The 20912-nt window shown below is 31.5% G+C and overlaps 1 protein-coding gene and 1 pseudogene across 7 annotated transcripts in view; one reads left to right on the top strand and one right to left on the bottom strand.

Moving 5' to 3' along the window:
* Positions 1-693: 693 nt before the first annotated feature.
* The window catches only part of LOC148621015 (uncharacterized), a 100400-nt gene continuing 80181 nt past the window's right edge, over positions 694-20912 (bottom strand). For all 7 annotated transcript variants that reach the window (XM_088575004.1, XM_088575001.1, XM_088575007.1 and 4 more), the window contains 5 exons: positions 19932-20113; positions 11903-12012; positions 10072-10234; positions 8431-8573; positions 694-6146 (listed from right to left, as the gene is read on the bottom strand). In XM_088575004.1, coding sequence (XP_088431130.1) covers positions 6020-6146; positions 8431-8573; positions 10072-10234; positions 11903-12012; positions 19932-20113 — 725 coding nt within the window. In that variant the 3' untranslated portion in view covers positions 694-6019. The remainder of the gene's footprint in view (positions 6147-8430; positions 8574-10071; positions 10235-11902; positions 12013-19931; positions 20114-20912) is intronic.
* LOC148621017 (uncharacterized) lies at positions 12957-15202 on the top strand (annotated as a pseudogene).

The following is a 20912-nucleotide window of genomic DNA, read 5'->3' as shown; positions in this document are numbered from 1 at the left end:
CAAAAGGGATTCATTGTTAAGTCAACAAGGACTGGTAGAACATGAACTTAAATCACATTACAAAAAATGTTTATCATCTTTCAATTAAGCTGGACCAAAGGTTCAAGTGACCTTATGCAATGAATTTGGCTTCTTGTTTTAAGTTTCCATATTGAAAGCTATGGGAAAACACAATTTGGCCTTTATATTGCTGGAGATGGTAAGTCAATTGTAACTAAACTTGGCAAGAATGATGTTTGGTTGAACCTCTATAAACTTGAAATTTCAACTACCCTGAAACTGCTGATGTTAATATATAGAAACTTTATAGGATAAGCATCAAGATCAGCAGTTCAGGCTACTAGGAGCCTCTTGCTCATAGCTACTGACTTTGTGGATTTTCTGTTATCCTGATGCTAAACAGGAAACTGAAAAAGGGGATACATAGTACAAGTCATCCTGCAAAAGCAATATTCCAAATGTCTAAGCATTCCCTCAAATATAAGCTTAGAAGAGAAGTGTGAAGGACTGATGGACAGAGAAGTTGATTGCAATATAGTCAAATCATTCTATAAAAGGTTTCCCAAATTTCAAAAATTCATGGAACTGATGCACATATTGATACTTGCGTATTTATGTATATGTACAGATGGTAGTAAAATATATACACTCCAATGCTTAAAGGTGAAGACATATGAAAAAGAACTAGACAAGGTAAATGCTCAAAACTTTATGTCTGCATAACTCGTATATATCATATGGCACCACACTGATACAGTTTAGTAGAAATAAAATAAAATTTGTAATCAATAATGAAATAATTTATCAATATAATGAACAAATAAGAAAAAAATGTATATTTGAAATAAAGCACTTTTTACATAAGAGATTATCACAATATGGAATATACAAAAAGAAAAACTTCAAACACTGACACATAATATGTAAAATGAAACCAAAACTCATATTTCATCAAATATGTAGACTTTGTATTTTTTACCATACATAATACAAAATGAAAAGATTTCGCCATCAGCAGGTGATTAAAAAGTCCAGTATTTCTAAATGTAAATATTTGAGCCAACTAGAACTGCACGTCTCATTATATTCTAGAAATAAGTAAAAATACTGGAAGCAGTAACACTTTTCGATTATTTAACTTGTAGTAACACTTGAGAATGTATTACTAGCTTATGCAGTTACACTTAGAAATATTTCACTGGTGGTAATACTTGGGAAATGTACCACCAACTAGCAGTATTTTACTGCCTAAAGAAGTTACACTATGGAATGTTTTATTGGCAGTAACAATTTAGGAATGTAGAACAATCTAACAGTTACACTGTGTGAGAGTTTTACTACCAGAAGCAGTTACACTTAGGAATAATTCACTGGTGGTAATACTTGGGAAATGAATCACTAATTTACAGTGACAATGTGTGAATGTTCTACAACCTAATATTTCACTGGTGACAACACTTGGGAAATGAATTACTAATTAACAGTTGCACTGTGCGAGTGTTTTACTTCCTTAATCAGTTATACTATGGAATGTTTTATTGGCAGTAACACTAGGAATTCTTTCCACATCCACCTGTATCATATTGTGAAAGTGTCAATACCTTAAGACAATATGCTTTGGAATGTTTTATTGGTAGTAACACTTTCAGAATTTATCACAAACTAGCAGTACCCGGGTTTAATTGTTTATCTTTGTATTTATGACTTGAGAGTAAAATCAAAGTACTTATCTACTGAGTCAATTAATGTCAAGTGAGAGAAATTTATACTTATATCTCACTACAACAAAATTTTCCAAGTTTTCTACAGATTCTCACTAAGCTTATTCTTAATTTAAACTATTTCTTCACTATATATCATAACATACTTGCTTAAGATTGCATACTTAAAATCAACATATTACTATCTTCAGTGGAGAAATAATTTAAACCATTCAATACTGAAGGAAAACCTAAATTTCTTGACCAATGAAAATATATTAATGGAGTAGCCTTTACTGATGTAAAATTGCATTTGTTAATGAAACTTTATTCCTGTAAAGTAGATTAACAGGCCCTACAAATCTCATTCTCACAAAATTTATTACTATTGTACAAATACAGCCAAATAAGAAGCCAATTTTGGATATTTTTAATCCCATGTATTCAATTTAACCGCTTTGAAGACAATTATTATTTAAAAAAAAAAAGGCAGCTAAATCTATCAAATTAAAAATCTATTTTGATTGTCTTCCTTCTAATGAAAAGAGATTGATTTTGACAATATCTAAAACAAAAAAATACAAGCAACTTCTTGCCATATGTCCCCAGCAGCCTAAAAAAATGTTGAAATGGAAAAGTCCCATAACTCCTGTAAAATTTGTTGAATCAAAATGGTGGTGCAATATGATCAACTACAAATGGGGACAAACAATCCTACAAAATTTGAACAAAAACTTCCATGTAGCAGTGGGGGACAAAAATCTCCTTATATTGTCTTCCTCTAAGCATCTGACAATTATCATTTTCCTATAATGCACTTCAACATCAAAATTAACAAGCTCAGGAGAAGTCGTACACATGGACAGATGGGAAGTTGACTGGTTATTCACAAATATGCCCTGAACTTTCTGCCTATACCACCAAACTTACATTTTTACATATCTTATACAATAAAAAGATCATTTCTTAACAGCACAACCTTCTAAAAACTCATTAATACACATCGTTTGCCATTTTATCAAAAACGAAATTATGCTCTCAAAGTAATATTTATGCATTTGGTACAAATTGAGATGAAAAAAATATCAGCTATGGGACTTATTTGTAATAAAGTGGGACTAGGAGATGGATTTTGAAAATATCTACAAAAAGATAACAAATGATCAAAACTGAAAAAAATACTACTCCTATTCAAAACCAAACTAATAAAAAATATTAATACTATTAACAGCCGAAAAAAAAAAAAACAAAACAAAACAAAACTAGCATACCAACCCTTTGCATAATTATCAAGTGTTACTTTCAAATTAACAAGTTTAAACTTACAGTATAATGATTTAACAAACAAACAACAAGAAAAACTGAGCAAAGCTCATTAAATGACAACCTGAACTTCCCTTTCCAGTAACCATCTGGTCAAAATATAAACAAAGTTGTCAAACAGGAAGTTGATTTCACATCTAGCTGATATTAAATTCCACCATGTGGTATAGATATGAAAAGCTTCTGCCAATATATCAAGTGGCTGTGTTAAATAGTTGCCAAGAAAACTGTCATGAAAAAGTTGAGGACAGAGAAACAAAGAGACATCACCATATACATTTACCTCCCATAAAGAAAAAATATAGCAGTCTATGTAAGCACAGTTTAGAAACAGACAAACAAATTCAATAAACCCTGTGACAGTTGCTGATTAAGTAACTGTCTTTGTAAGAATCATGCAAAATCTGAAAAATGTGATACATCCAAAAAGTCTGCAAATTTTTATTTTTGTAATTAAGTTTTTTATGGGTCTATACTATGAAATGTGTAATTATTCATTCAAATCTGCCTGCTCTTAGGAGGTAATCAATATTGAAAAACCAATAGATTCTATTGCATTAGGGAGTAATTTACAAAGTTATCTCCCTTAATTTTGAAATCTACAGTGCATTCTATATAATTTTTATCTCCTAAGAGCATAAGTTATCTAAAAAACTGAATGTTAATGTCAGTTTACTATGGCATTTCAAACAAAATATCAAAAATAAAAATATGTAGGCTTTTTACCCATAAATCACATTTTGCATGATTCTTAGCTGGAGTGCTACTTAAATACAATGATGAGAGAATAATAATCAAAAATAAAATCAAAGGGACTAAACAAGCATAAGAACAAAGCATTCTCAAATTTAAAAAAAAATATTCCTCAACAGAACCTTTTGTGGTAAGTTGGTGAGCATGCTCAATGTACACTTCCGCAAGGTAGGGCTTGGGTAGAATAAAAGAATTTTCCTAGCGGAAGTGTATATTGAGCATGCTCATTGACTATCTTTGGAATTTTAAAGCTAATATATAAACCAAAAAAATGCATCAAACGCACAATAATTCAAATCAATAATGAAAATGTGAATAACGATAGTAACTTATATACAAATAAACGTAGCATGAAAACTGAAATGTACACGAAAAGTTAAAAAAAACAATCAAGTGTTAAATTTACTCATTCTTCTACTAAAGCGTTGTGTAACTGAACAAGGGGAAACAGTAAGTAGACTTTCATAAAAATAGACGGAGGTAAAGAAGTCACTCGGATTTCAACCTCAAAAACTAAGGGCTACCTCCATTGCCTGCTCTTCATAGACAGATTTCATGCTAAATGACTCTGGATTAGTAAGCATCTGAGGTATCCCTAGGGGTTCTGAGGATGCTCATGCTGAAGCATTCTTTACTGGTAATTGAACTGAGGGTATGGGTAAGCAGTTATTAAAAAAAGTGTTCTTAAAGAATCTTATCAAAATGGACGGAGGTAAAGAACTCTCCCATAGAGTGGGACTTTAGAATATGAGAATGGTACCCTCCCAACTTTCTTTATTACCTACAAAAGTTCATACTAACTTTGAATAAATCATAATTGTAATACCCGCATTCCATTAACTTACCTTGTGGCATAAAGATAGAAACATAATATACAAATTTATAATGCAAACTATAGAGAATTCTTTTCCAGTAGAGATTCCAACACTGAAAAAGTACTGGAAAGTGTAAAAGTATTGAACAAGACTATTCCATACATTTATCTAGTAGACATTAGTTTCTTTTCAATAAAAAACATCACTGCATGATCTTTATGCAGTTTTGTACAAAAAGTTATACAAAGAAGATAAGCTGTTTTTCCTGAATGTCTTTTGAAGGTCATAGCTTTAACCAACAGTAGGATAGGAAATTCAGTCAGGAAATATCACTCATTCTACTTAGAATCAATTTCTTGTTATTCAAACATCTACTAAGAAAAAAAACTTTCCTGCAGCTGAAACTGACAAGATACTTCGTAAGTTCACTAGTAAAGGCAGTTCTTACTTACATAATTAGAATTTGAATACTTTATATTGAAGTATAGTGTAACAGATATATATTGAATAATCAGTTAAATAGTAAAACCTGACTAACCAAACCCTGAATAAACTGGAAACCTGTCTAAACTGAACCCTGAATAAACTGGAAACCTGTCTAAACTGAACCCTTTATAAGCTGGTAATCTGTCTAAACCAAACCAAAATTATAGCCAAATTTTATTGAAGTGACCTTCTAAATGCATCTTGGACAGATATCTTTGTATGCAGGTTATTTTTACATTACTGCACTAATCTAAGGATATCTAAATAATAATCTTTTAAGATGATTATTGCCTAATACAGGTTGTCCTTAAGATAAATTTGGCTGTATCTAATGCTCTAAATCATTTCATTCTCTGTATCAAGGATGTTTTGTTCATAGTACTAAGAAGCATTTCCCCTAAAAACAAAAACAAATTAAAACGTAAGTTTTTTTAAACAAAACCAGTGAATTGTAACTTAGGTTTTTTTCCTCCACTTATTTATGGATGTCTAAAATATTTTTTTTGTATTTTATAGAATACATTAAAATCTTAAAACACTGTATATATACAATAGTTGTAAGAAGAATCACAAAATCATTCAAAAATCAAATCAAGTTTAGAAAAGACAAAGATTAGGAAGCTAGTAATATAGTAAACTTCAGGAAACAGAGTTTCTAGTTTTGAGTTCCCCCAGGTAGCCACCCAAGGATGTTCCAGGTAATGGTCATTTCATTTGGGGAAGAACAACTCTATTTTCTGAAGTTAAATATATTACCAGCTATAAAACACATGACAATATACAATTATTTTGCTCTAATATGCAAATGAATGGATAACCAACGGTGAATATGGTTAACAAAGTTGCACCACACTTATAGGTAGAACAAAAGAAAAATTGATATGTTGATCATCACAAAAAATATGGATTGTTTCTAAAAACATTCTGCCTCATCATCATTAATTAGTTAAAAGCCTGATTAACATATAGAGATTCTGGATCCATAAGTGAGTTTAGTTTGGTTAACAATTCATCAAATGTAGGCCTTTGTATGTTATCTGCCTCCCAGCAATTCACCATCAATCCATACCTAAAACACACAAATTTGGCAGTTATAACTAATATTATGAAGTAGAACTTTTACTGTTTTTTACATTTTAATTATCACCATTGTCATTGTACAGACATACCTTGTTAAATTTTACCTATAACAACCAGACAAAACTTTGTTTTTATAAACTAGGTCAAGCAATAAAACTCAAAATGTTCGAATTCAATTATTACCACAAATTGGAATATTTTGGCATTATGCTATTTTGGTGGTTTTCTCCCAAAATAGGTGTGGTTTATTTTGGTGGTTGCCAAACATTTTCATTGACAGTTCTAGCATTGACCAACAACATACTTTGGCTTTGGTATCTTTCCTTTGTCATTCAGTTTTTTTCCATGTATATTGTTTTTATTTAATTTCCTTAATTACTTCACATTCATAATGTTTCATTAGTCGCCCTATGTCCACCCATGGACGAAGTGGAATAAATCAAATAAATCAGTACATGTACATTTCAAATGACTATTTCAAACAGGTCATAACTCCAATAAAAAATTTGGGATTAAAATTTCCTTGTAATACACACTTCTACATTTCATGTCCTAACTAGATTCACAATTTCATAAAATTAAGTAAAGTTGTCTGAGAGTAAATGCAATGACAAGATGCTCAGGCAACTAAACTTAAGGCTCTAAAGAGCCTACCAGTATATCACTCACCTGGTTCGATAAGCAAAATTCTATTTTTGTAAAAGCGACCATGTTTTTTTGGATAAAAATTCATTACACTCATTACTGGAACAACCATATCAACTGTCATTAAATTCTCTCCAGTAGTTTCTAAGGAGAATTTTTTCTTTAAGTAATAATATAAAATTAGAAAATATATGTTGAAGAAGGGCAATAACTCCAACATAGCTTAACAGATTTACATGAAAATTTGACCACTGTTAGATCTCATCATGCTGAACATTTTACTCTGTATCAGAATTAGACTAAAGCTAATGGTTTGGAGATATATGCAAAAAAAAGACCCCTATGTTCTATTTTTAGTAATGGCAGCCATGTTTTTCAATGGATCAAATATTCCCACATCTGTTCTATGCAGAACACCCTAAGAAACATTCATACCAAGTATGGTTCTAATTGGTCTAGTAATGTCAGAGGAGAAGATTTTTGAAAGAAATAAGATTTAAAATAGCAAAAAAACTTCGTAAAAGGGCAATTACTCCAACATAGCTGAAAAGATTTACATGAAAATTTGACTACTGATAGATCTCATCAGGCTAAAGAATTGTACATATGTCAGAATTTGGTTAAACCTAACAGTTTTGGATATAGATGCAAAAAACTTCTGTCTGACCCCTATGTTCTATTTTTAGTAACGGTGGCCATGTTTTTCAAAAGATCAAAAATTCCCAAATCAGTTCTATGCAGAACACTGTACATTCACACCAAGTTTGGTTCTAATTGGTCAAGTAGTTTCAGGAGAGAAGATGTTTGAATAACAACGGATAACAGATGATAACGGAAGCCAAGTGATGCCAATAGCTGACATGGTCTTCAGCCAGTTGAGCTAATAAAAAGGGGCATAATTCAAATAGAATTCAGAACTGTCTGTGCGAGAGCTGCCAGGGTAGTCAAGGACATTAAAAAAACCCTCAGTCAATAGAATTCAGAACTGTCCGTGCGAGACCTGCCAGGGTAGTCAAGGACATTAAAAACCCCCTCAGTCAATAGAATTCAGAACTGTCCGTGTGAGACCTGCCAAGGTAGTCAAGGACATTAAAAACCCCCTCAGTCAATAGAATTCTGATGATAAAATTTTCCTATGTGTCCTTACTGCATACCACGTTTTACAAAATTCTATTTACTAGGTGGAGTTAGGATGACAAAATGAAGGACTGACATATGGATGGACATGTCAGAAGCATTAAACCCTCCCAAACTCAGTTGTATTGAGTATAAAAAATATACCAATTTAGTGCACACAAAGCCTGTAGATTTGGAAATTATTGCAATAATTTTCAAAATTGTAGAATAAGAGAAAGGGTCAAAATTGCAATACTAGTAATTAAAACAAGAATTTTAAAGTTCAATATTGAAGGGTTATTCTGAATGTTATAAAAAAAAAATAATTATAAAGTCACAATATCACACAAAACTTCTTAATTCACAGTATATGCAGGTAACAACAGTCCTATAAAGATACCATCAGTAAAATTACAGTGCAAAGCTAGAAAAAACTGTCAGCATAGATGTGTACCCTTATGTCAGGGAATGAAAAATTCCATGTTTTGCTTTGGTTTCTAGAATTTACTTACAGGTCATCAGATATATTTGTTGGCTTTCCAAGTCGGAAACCTTTATCAATATGACTTTTGATTGACTCGTCAGATTCTTGATCATGGTATGGTAAATATGAAGCCAGCGTCATAACCTCCCATATCAAAACACCAAATGACCACTGAAATTGAATAACATTTTAATAAGATGAAGTATACAACAGCAAAGTTGCTTGGCATTGTATAAAAACAGTTACATCTACATGTAGTTAAAAAAAATATTGCTTTGTGTACAAAATTATGAAAATTAAACAATAAAAACTGAACAAATACCATTATGGGGAACCATACCGGCTCCATTATAACATATAGGTTATATACTGACCAATCACTGGTTTCATTGTAATATGTAGGTTATACACTGACCAATTACTGGCTTCATTGTAATATATAGGTTATACACTGACCAATCACTGGTTTCATTGTAATATATAGGTTATACACTGACCAATCACTGGTTTCATTGTAATATGTAGGTTATACACTGACCAATCACTGGTTTCATTGTAATATATAGGTTATACACTGACCAATTACTGGCTTCATTGTAATATATAGGTTATACACTGACCAATCACTGGTTTCATTGTAATATATAGGTTATACACTGACCAATCACTGGTTTCATTGTAATATGTAGGTTATACACTGACTAATCACTGGTTTCATTGTAATAGGGTATGTAAGTCTCATTCTTGTTTCATTTTCTTTACAGGAATTTCCGACGTAGAATGTATTGAAAACCGGAGACCGATCTGCATTTTATTGTTTATTTCCGGGTACTCAAAACACTATATTACAATGTAAAATCTTCTATTTTATGTTTTTTCTTGACACCTTTATCATGTAGAATTATATATTTGTCATTTTTTGTCAGTATTTTCATACAAGAAGATGTTTTGCCCTTAATACTGAACTCAACGCTCTCTAAACGACAAATCTCCGTGCTTTTGAATGGTAGACTAGGACCCATTCTCATGAAATCACGGGGTCACATGACGAGACTTACATACCCTATAAATAGGTTTATGCTGACCAATCACTGGCTTCATTGTCATATATAGGTTATATACTGACCAATCACTGGCTTCATTGTAAAATATAGGTTATATACTGACCAATTACTGGCTTCATTGTAATATATAGGTTATACACTGTCCAATCACTGGCTTCATTGTAATATATAGGTTATACACTGACCAATCACTGGCTTCATTGTCATATATAGGTTATATACTGACCAATCACTGGCTTCATTGTCATATATAGGTTATATACTAAGTACACATTACATTTTGTTCATACATCAGAAACATGTATCATGCTAAGACAGTTGTATACTTGTGTATCAATACAAAATGTGAGGGGTCTAGAAATGATACAAGTATATGTCCCTGTTGATACATGATATATGTAGATAATTTCTTCGAGTAACTGAAAAATGAACTTTTCAATGATATCCAAAACCATAAAAATTCAAATGATTTTCATACAAGTATAGTTCTTAAAGAGAAATAACTTCAAATGAACATAAATGGCCGGTACATTAAGAAATACATGACCTCCATGGTTATTGATGCCTAAATACAAAGTACTATTAAAAAAAAAACGCCCACTCACCACATCAGATGATATATCATAGAACCCCATGGTAAGACTCTCTTTTGCCATCCAACGTACTGGCAGATACCTCTGTTTGTCCTTATCATACATGTATTCATCCGGATACAGATTCCATGAGAAAGAGGCATCAGATATTTTTATATGTCCATCAGGCATTACACTGAAATCATAAACAGGGTGTTAGGCATAACATGAAAAGTGCAGCTTTTTGCATTTATACTTCAGTATTTTTCTTTGTAAAAAGATGTATTTATGCATTTGCAAAAAATCCATAGTTTAAGGATGTCTGTCATTCGAAGATAACATGTCGTTTCAGGGGTGGATCCAGATTTTGAAAAGGGGTTCCAGAAGACAGAAGAGTTCAAACTAACACTGGCTCACTTTTGCCAACATTTTGCACAAAATTAATCAATTTTTATAACAAACAAGAGGCTCCCAAGAGTCTGAATCACTCACCTGGTTGAATTTTGCCTTTCAAGGGCAATAAATTAAAAAAGAAGTTGTCCAACAATTTTGACTCAAGAAAACTTTGATAGGACTTATCATAAGGATCATTTCAGCAAACGAAAGTCTAAATCTATCAAAGTTTTCAAGACATTGACTGAAAACTGTAAAAAAAAACCTGTCATTTTCCCTTGTCAAGGGCAATAACTCTTATAAGAAGGCATCTGACAACTTTTACGCCTGAAGACTTTTGTAGTCCTAAGAATAAGGATCATTTCAGCTATTGAAAGAATTTGGCTAAACCTAACAGTTTTGGAGATATATGCAAAAAACTACTGTCTGACCCCTATGTTCTATTTTTAGTAACAGCGGCCATGTTTTTTGACGGATCAAAAAAAATCCACTTCAGTTCTATGTATGATACTCAAAAAAACACTCATACCAAGTTTTGTTTCAATTGGTAAAATAGTGCCAGAGGAGAAGATTTTTGAAAGAAATAACAATAAAAATAGCAAAAAACGTTGAAAAAGGGCAGTAACTCCAACATGGCTAAATAGATTAAAATGAAAATTTGACCACAGATAGATCTCATCATGCTTAACACTTTCATTTGCTCAAAAGTTAGCTAAACCTAATGGTATTGGAGATATAAGTGAAAAACTACTGTCTGACCCCTATGTTCTATTTTAAAAAACGGCGGCCATGCTTTTTGACGGATCAAAAATCCCCACCACAGTTCTATGCAGGATACCCTAAGGAACATTTATACCAAATTTAGTTCCAATTGGTCAAGTAGTTTTAGAGGAGAAGAGTTTTGAAAAATTGTTAACGATGTTGATGGCGGACGATGACGGATGCCAAGTGATGGCAATAGTTCACATGGCCTTTGGCCAGGTGAGCTAAAAAATGGTGGCTCCAACCCACAGAACCTATAGGTTTGCACCTAAATTTCAGATTAAAAATATAAATTATCAAATATTTATATCATACCAAATATCAACCTTATATAGTAAACATCATTCCATAGAAAATATTATAACTACGCTGTATTGAATATTTTTGAGTTGATCTGACATCAAGTGATACTGCCCTTAGTTTCTCACAAGAGCTCAAAACTAATTATGGACTTATTTCATTGACTTTCACAAACAAAAACTGCACACAGCAGAGAAGAATCCAGGTCCCTTATATATAACTAGTACAGGTATGCAATATCATAAGACCCTATCTCAATCAATATCATGCTTGTATCTTTATACAGTTTTATCATTACCTGTATTTCTCAAATTTTAAATGATGACTTAAAATTTCCTGAAGTTGTGTTATTTATAAAAAATTAATGCATATTTTTTTTTTAAAGAAAATCGGTTATAAATCATCTTACACACAGTTTCTGGCAGCTAAATCTTTATGAACCATATTTTCCTTGTCAATAAAGCTCATTCCATTAGCAACTTGTGCACACATCTCCAATAACTGAATTGATGTAAAATCCTACATAAAAAAGATAAAACAATTCTAAAATGTGTCAAACCACAAAAATTGCTTCAATTATTTAATAAGCATAATATTTTTAGCCATTTCTCATGCAATTTTCTACAGTCAAATCTAAGAAAGCAAAGTAATGCCTTATGCTTTGGAAGCATTATATTTTAATCATTTTGGATATTGGGTCTTATAATGTTTTGTAATAAAATGGACCCAAATTTATGAAATTTCCTCTCATGAGACTTTCTAAGATTAGATTTCAACTCAAAACTCATACACAATGTGATTTGTGTGTAAAAAGCCTACATATTTTTATTTTTGATATTTTGTTTGAATTGCCATAGTAAACAGAAATTAACATTCAGTTTTTCATATAACCTGTGTTCTTAGGAGATAAAAACTACATAGAATGCACTGTAGATTTCAAAATACCAGGAGATTACTCTCTAAATGACACTAAAATACAATAGAATCTATTGGATTTTCAGTATTGATTATCTCCTAAAAGTAGACAGATTTGAATGAATAATTACACATTTCATAGTACAGACCCATAAAACAACTTAATTACAAAAATAAAAATATGTACCCTTTTTTGGGGTGTATCACATTTTTCAGATTTTGCATGATTCTTACAAAGACAGCTACTTAACATATCTGTTTACTGGAAGGAAGAGACTTAAGATATCCTCAAGGATTTGGGAAAACAAAATCTCAATTTTGATGAACTTGGTTCCTAAACTCTGGACAACAAAATCATATTTACAAACACATGCAATAACAATTATCTAAAAAAAAAGAAGTATAGATACAATAATCTTTTCTCTGATATTATGAGTTAATGCCAATATATTAATATTTGCTTAAAATGAAGCACATGATCAAAGATAAACAAGTCCAATATTTGACACAAGATAACTAAGACATTACAATGCACATATGTATGCAACATGGCTTCATCTTTTCCTTCCCAAAAGGCTCAAAGTTTCTCAGTGTGTCAATTTTGTAGAGAATCACACAAAATAAAATATAAATGTGTTAACTGCAAATTATTTCTGTGCAAAGTGCGCACATCTAAAATCCATTCTCGTATCCAAAATGCCCAGGAACAACTTATTATACAACTCTCAGACTGCGGAACTGAAAAATCAGCCAAGTTACATCGTAAAGAGGATCTCATGGACATGGACTGTAATGCCCACAAAATCAAGAAATGCATAAACATGCACCACTGCACTGAATGTGATCAACCAATTTGTGCAGACTGTATAATAACCACACATAGAAAATATGCTCATCAGGATTTACAAGAAATTTATGAAGTGAAACTTAGAACTGTAAAAGAACGTGAAAGTATTTCCTCACTCAAAGAAAAGGAGAAGAAATTGTAGGAGTATCTTAAAAATATGAGGACAACTAAGAAAACACTAAAGAAAACATAGATGAATGTGAGAAAAAAATGCATCATATGGTGACAGCCTATGCACTGGAGCAAAAACCACAACTGGATGCCATCTATAAACCTAATGAACAAAAAAATCCAAGACAAAATACAACACCTACGTAAACGTCAGGAAGAAATGGAGGAGAGTATAGTTGACACACTTCAAAGTCAAAAAGTGATATTTGAGGCCTGTTATCAGCTAATTCAAAGTATTTATCAGTTGACTCAAAGTATTCCAGAGGAAGAAATTACTATCAGTGGAAAGGTGGTCCAACTCATAGCAGGTGATAAGGAAACATTAAAATTAAACAAAACCTTTGGGAAGATCTACAACATACCAAAAACTGACCTTCAAAAATCATAGGAAACTATGCAGACCATAGCCTACAAATTATTAACATTGCAAAATGATGAGAAACTACGTGGATGTAAACAAAATGGAGTATAGAAACTGAAGGCTAAAAACCACTAATTCCACTTCCCATAGGCTTCTATGCTAATTTCACAATATTCAATGGCTTCTCTGGACTTTACCTTAACTTTAACCTGCAGATGACTATATATCAGCATGATTCTACATATGTCAGCTCACAATCCTCAGAATGGCATGTGGGGTTAGCAGACTTGCAGTGCAGTACTGGTCACCGGAAGTGAAGGGTCTATAAATAGCATGGGAAATCCCAGTGTTTTCACAAGATAGGGGTATATTTAAAAATCATTATGGAGATTAGGCTTCACATCACAAGAAGCAAAATGCACCTATAAAATGTACAGAAATGTTTTTCCTTTCAGAAACTGTTTAAATTTTTAAAATAAGATGAGAACTTTTTTCACAGCACTATGAGGAACAGGGGTAATTTCTGCGTAGGACTATTTTTACGTACGTTCCAAATGCTCATTGGTTGAATTGGTGGTCTGTAACCTGAAGACTATAAAATTAAATAAGGACGAAATCATAACCATAAAGGAAGTAGATGCTCAAGTTTACAATATGGCTATATCCAATGAGGGTGATGTAATAATATCATCTAAAGATTGTGTTCTAAAACAATATACAAAAGATAGAAACATTAAATCTTATCAGTCATTTTCACCACTCAAAACTCTAGGAATACATATAAACAAAAACAATGAAATAGTGGTAGGTCTTACTGAATCAGAAACTTTCAAAGACTGTGATAAAACCAGTGAACTAAAGGTGATTCTTTTGAACCAGTATGAAAAAGAAAGGATAACTGACAAGTAAATTCTATCCAGATTTAGAGAGAATTCAATAAATACCTCTAATATCAAACATGTCTATGAATACGACAACAACAAAAAATGCTTATTCAAATGGCCATGGTGTATTGTTACCTTTTCTGACAAAATTTGTGTTGTTGACATAAAAACAATAAAAGAAGGTTGTTGTGATAGGAGAATAGCTACCTTTCTAATGAAGGTAACATTGCATGGATATATGAAGGGAATGAACAAATCAGTTTCTATGAACCAAAAGATCTAGCAATTACTTCTCAAGATACAACACTTGTTTCTGATTGGTTTAACAGTTCTCTTCATATCCTCAGTTTTGATGGACAGGTAATTGCCTATCTTCCAATAAAAGACACAGAAAATAAATTCCCAACTTCAACATGTATAGACAAAGAACGATTATGGATACGGTGTCAAGCAAAAAATAATGCACAAATCCATGTGGCATCAAATAGGATAGATAATATCTTTGTTAATAATGAAAGGTCAAATGACTGAGACCATTGTTTTTTTTATCAAATGACTGTGTGATTTGCAAGTGACAAGATAGGCTTGAGTTATTGCATAGGTAAAAATAAATTTTCCTTGAAAAAGTACATAAAATTTACCTGGAGTCAAAGGTGAAGATGTTATAAAGGTCATTATGATATATATACAAAACACACTGCCTAATGGTGATACATCAACAAGCTAAATATGTACATAACTACATAAAAACTGACCTTTGTCAATGGCCAAGATCACATGACAGCAACCATGGTTTTAAAAACACTGCCTTTGAAAAAGTACATAAAACTGACCTTAAAATCAATGGAAATGATCATATGACAGTAAACCATGGCTTTAAACACACCACCTTATGGAAATATAGCTACACAGAAAACATCTAAGCTCTAGATCAAAAGACAAACTAGAGGCTCAAAAGAGCCTGGATCACATACTTTAAAGAATAGGGCATGAATGTAACATTAACTGATACCCTACCACAAAATGATGAAAAAAGGGAGATGGCAAATGTAAAATGGCCTAACTCTTAACCAGTATTTTATGGTATTCAACAACTGTACAAATTTAAAAAAAAATCACTGTCCTGTTCTCAAGTAATCATCATGAAACCATCTAGTAATGGACAGGCAGACGGATAATTAGGTATTAAAAGGAAGAAAATTTTTTGTTGGCATTCCCTAAATATTGCAATAAACAGTTACCTTATACAATAAAAAAAAAATAATTAAATTTTAAATGTACTTGTGACTTCAGTGACGCCTGATTTTTTTTTTGTCAACTTACATAATAAATATATTTTGAATACTGTAAACTGGGAAATTTCGTATCGTCTTAATTTCACTGTTTCTGCTATAAATCTGTTTTTGGGCAGTTTTAAATTCGCGATCATTCATCAAATTATTCTGTAATGTTCTTTGAAGAAAATATTGGAGATAGTTTAATTTTTGTGTTATAGATGTTGACACAAAAATAAAACTGCCACAAAAATTTCACAGTTTCCAGTATTCAAAGACAGAGTATTTTTTTAGAGACTCATGAGTATTTTACTGTCTTATTTTACTTTTATAATTATATAAAGCCATATAGTGCATGTATTTTGTGTTAATATTAAAACAAGTATTTTAAAAAAAAAAAAAAGATATTACAACTATTTCAACAACGGAAACAAATCCATTACTGCAATGAAAAAAAACATCAACACCAGTCTGTTAGTGATTCCATAGGTATCCGTTGGATACGACCCAGTTGACTGGCACTTAGTCAGTAAACTGTAGGGCATCAATGTTGCTATTGCTGTTGTCAATATCACTCAATGTTTAACCAGACATCTTCAACAGTGTATGATGAAACCAGTGCCAGTTTTGCCACACATAAAAAAAAATGTTGATTTTATCATGGTCTTTTTTTTGTGTCTTCTGTAAACTAGCTTCATGAACCTTTCCCCAAATGTAATGAATGTATTGGTGATATAAAGTAAAGCCTTGTCATTAGTAGTGCAGGTATCAGTTTTGCTTGCTCATTATAAAGCTGACATCGACAAAACTTGTAAGTTGGTACATGTAGTTGATGACCCATTCTCTCTGCATTGTTGTTCCATTCTGATTCTGTTGTTCATGACTTTGTCCTAGTAAATTACAGGTACTGGTGAATGTTTCCCAATAACCCTCCTTAATAGTTTGTAGTACTGAGTCTTGGTGGTTGTGGTGGCTTTGTATTTTGATAGGAATGTTGTTGAGTGTATAGATTGTTGCAGGGCAGTAATGAGTAGTGCATATCGAATAAACACTGTTGTTTCTAGTCTTGACCCCAAGTTGTGTCTATTGTGGATGCCTCGTATGGTTACCAAGTTTGTTTGTAACGAAACTTATATCCAACTCTGCGTTTATTGATATTTAAGTATAAAGATAGCAGATGTGGTATGATTGCCAATGAGACAGCCATCCGGCATAAGTCAAGCAACAAACAATTTATAAACTTCTAAATGTCACCACATGGTCTCCAGTTATGGGCAAACCCAGATCACAAAGTCAGCTGTAAAAGGCCCCAAAATAAATGAAATGAAACTATTCATAATAGACGAAAAATGAATAAGTGACAAGATTATCCACTTACAGGTAAATATATTCCATTACTGTCTCATTAAAGGTAATCACAAATGATTAATGTATTAGTTACAAATGTATCCAAGCCATCAAAATTGCACCAGTTCCTATCAGTGTTAATCTTGTAAACAAATCTTGCAATTCAGAGAAAAATTAATTTAAAAAAAAATTAATTCATATCTATATTTTTTGTATGACTGCAGTTAATTTCCCACAAAATATGTGTATAATTTTTCAGCATTAGTTCATTTAAGTAATTATTATTAATTTTATTTCAATTAATATCATCCTAAAACTATTTTAAGTTCAAATACTACATTAATAATCAACTGGAATGTTAGAATAATAAAGATCACACTGTAAATTTACCTGTCCTGCCTGTAATCAAGTACTAAATTACTATCAAGTCTTGTATTGTGTATAATGGTATTTATTGTATATGAAATTTCAAAATGTTGGAAGTCCTTGAGGTAATTGTCCTTTTGCACAAATTGGATAAACAAATATAGTTTAATTGCACCAAAATTATTTTTCCCTGAAGTTGAATTGTGCTAAAAAAAAAAAAAAGACTACAAATTGTGCCAGCTTACTTGTAAAATATCTTTAGAGGTTGTGATATAATACATATTACAAACAAATACAGAAAAAAAATATAAGTATATCTAAAAATGCCTAAATGATGTTATCTACACTTGACAAGACGGATCCAGTAAGAATTATTATTTAAAAACGAAGCATGTCTAGTGAAACTACAAGACAGCAGTTTGTATATGCCTAGAGCTAAAAATCAGCCATTAGTGAGATAGTTTAATAAAGATTTAGTTTCAGAAAGAAACAAAGAGGAAAAGTCATGAATATCTCATTATATATATCTCGTTACACATGAAAAATTAAACAATGTAAATCTTTTACTTAAGACAAAACTTAGTTTGATAGAACAAAACTCACAGACCAATTTAAAAAAAAAGGGTTCAAGTCTTAACTATCAAAATCATTTGTGGTATTACTGTGCATCATTATCCTAAACATCTTTATGATGGTAATAAAACTAAATTCTATGAAATGGTTATTTTTTGCTCCTATTTTGATCCTAAATCATCATTTTCTCTTGAGATTATGGAAACTAAACCAATCTTTACTTTATATGAATTAGTTGGAGTTTTTATCAATGTGATGCAATGATTTTTTGTATTACATTGTATTCACAATGATTATTGTATTACATTGTATTCACAATGATATTTGTATTACATTGTATTCACAATGATTATTGTATTACATTGCATTCACAATGATTTTTGTATTACATTGTATTCACAATGATTTTTGTATTACATTATCAACCATCGTCCCAAGTCATGCTCCCTCAAACCCCTGACATCACTCATTCATATTTAGCGGGTATCGTCCAGTGCCATCTAGTGATTTACCTAAATTTAACCCGGATCCAAAATCCAATCAAATCAAATATAACTTACAAAGTGGCTACACGTAACGTCATTATTTTCAGTAAAGACTCTAAACAGAATCTACAGTTATCATTTTTGCTCATATAGCATCATTTGTGACATCATACAACTTTCAGTTACTATATCGGATCGTCCATTATCCCGTATTATTGTTTACCTTTCCACAGACATTTTATGTTAAATCGATTTTCACTGATGCTTCGCACCCGGAGAAAAACCAATTTAAATTGGCTGGACGATACCCGCTAAATATGAATGAGTGATGTCAGGGGTTTGAGGGAGCGAGGGTGGACACAAAACCCTGACTTGGGAGGATGATTATCAACTAAACAAACAATAACTTTTCATTCAGATTTCTCTTTTTAAAACCCTCCCTACAACTTCCTGTTAATGCTATTGTGTTAGTGATTTGCACTGTGTGATTTTAAAAATTTTTTAATTACTTAATTTTTTCTTTAGCACATAGTATTGAGTAGTTGTTTTCAGAACCAACAGATGATGTGTGTGTTATATTATTCCCTTTAAAACAGTCAAATAAATTACCAGGAATGCCTATTATATTTTTTCTGTTTAGGAGGAAATAACCTCAATCATGTGGTGCACACTAGATAACCTACATAGCAGATTATTTTTAAGTGTGCACCACAGGCATAGAGGTTATTTAAAAAAAACAAAAATAAAAGTCATTCCTAATAGTTTAATTTTAGTATCAAAATTTAAGGAGTATATAAGCAAATAAGATTGATGACGTCACATTCACATTACAAAATTTGGTCTATGAGATAATGGACAAAATTTCTTTTCAAATCAGAAAGCGGGTTACATCTAAAATTAAATTATTTATAAATAAAACTAAATATCATGAGAGAGAAAAAATCTCTGAGGGCTAATGAATTATCATGAAAATTTATAACAGGGCATTACATTAAAAACAGGTTTTAAAAAAAAGATAAAGCTTAACCTCCAGGTCAAAGGCTAACAACCCTAGTACACAGCACATTAGATTGTCTACCCGCATGCAAAATATCAAAATTCTATTTTATAAAGAGAAATAATTTCCAGTTCAGACATTGCACACATGTGAACAGACAGAAAGACTGCATCTATCACAATGGCAGGGCCTTGCAGTAATTATCAATGAAAACTTACATTTTTGGAATCTTTTAGATATTCTTTGAATACTCTAGTTGAATATGGATACATGATGTAAAATCTGTTCAGGTCAACAGATATACCAAGTATACCAATGATGTTGTCATGGAAACAGTCTTGAAATTTCATGCATTCCAACAGACCATTATTCAACCATGCAGGATACACGTTATCTTTCACTGTAAAAATTAAAATATACTGGTAATATCATGATTAGTATGCTTTTACATTATTTCAAAATAAATACTTGAAATCCTCATTTTGTTTCTATTAAGGTTCTGCTAAAGTCAATATCTAGGACATTCCTTACTAAGTCTGACTTGTGCTTATGTGTCATATAAATATAAAGATGCATTTAACGATGTTTCAGTGCTAAATTTAATGTACAATTATAAATATAAATGAAAACATTTCATTAAGGAATGTCTACATATTGACTTTAGCTGAACCTTATGTATAAGTCTCTGTAAGAATCAAGCAGTGGATGAAACATGGCATAAAAACATACAATTATGAAATTTTAATTTGACTATTTTTTTCCATATCATTTTGGTAAACATAGTTATAATTTCATTGAAATTCACTGAAAACGAATATTTCAAGTGCAGATAACTCTGTCAAAAACCTCATTTTTCTAACATTCTATTAAAAAAGTTCTTAGCAAATCTAGTGATTCAAATAGAAAAAGGATTCCTGAGTGAAATTATATTGTCAGATTGGTGGTCTTTTGACATGCATGTTTCTAATTTTATCCATTGTGCCCAATTCTAAAAAAAACCTGTACTTACTGGTAAGTATTGCACAGTAAAAAGGAAGGAATGAATTGAAGATTTTCTAGTTCTTTATAACTGAACAAGACTAAGTACTTGTTTCCTCCACATACACATGGTGTTTAGCTCACATACACCTAAGTGTTTTCAATGTTTATTTAAGGAATGACTGTTATATTTCTTCGATTTATGAAGAAATAACCTCAAT

Source organism: Perna viridis, chromosome 3 (genome assembly GCF_037379345.1).
Source record: "Perna viridis isolate PV_CMFRI_1.1 ecotype Kerala chromosome 3, ASM3737934v1, whole genome shotgun sequence".
In the NCBI taxonomy this organism is placed as follows: domain Eukaryota; kingdom Metazoa; phylum Mollusca; class Bivalvia; order Mytilida; family Mytilidae; genus Perna; species Perna viridis.
Note: the sequence above shows the minus strand (reverse complement) of the source record. Positions and strands in the feature narration are given on the sequence as shown.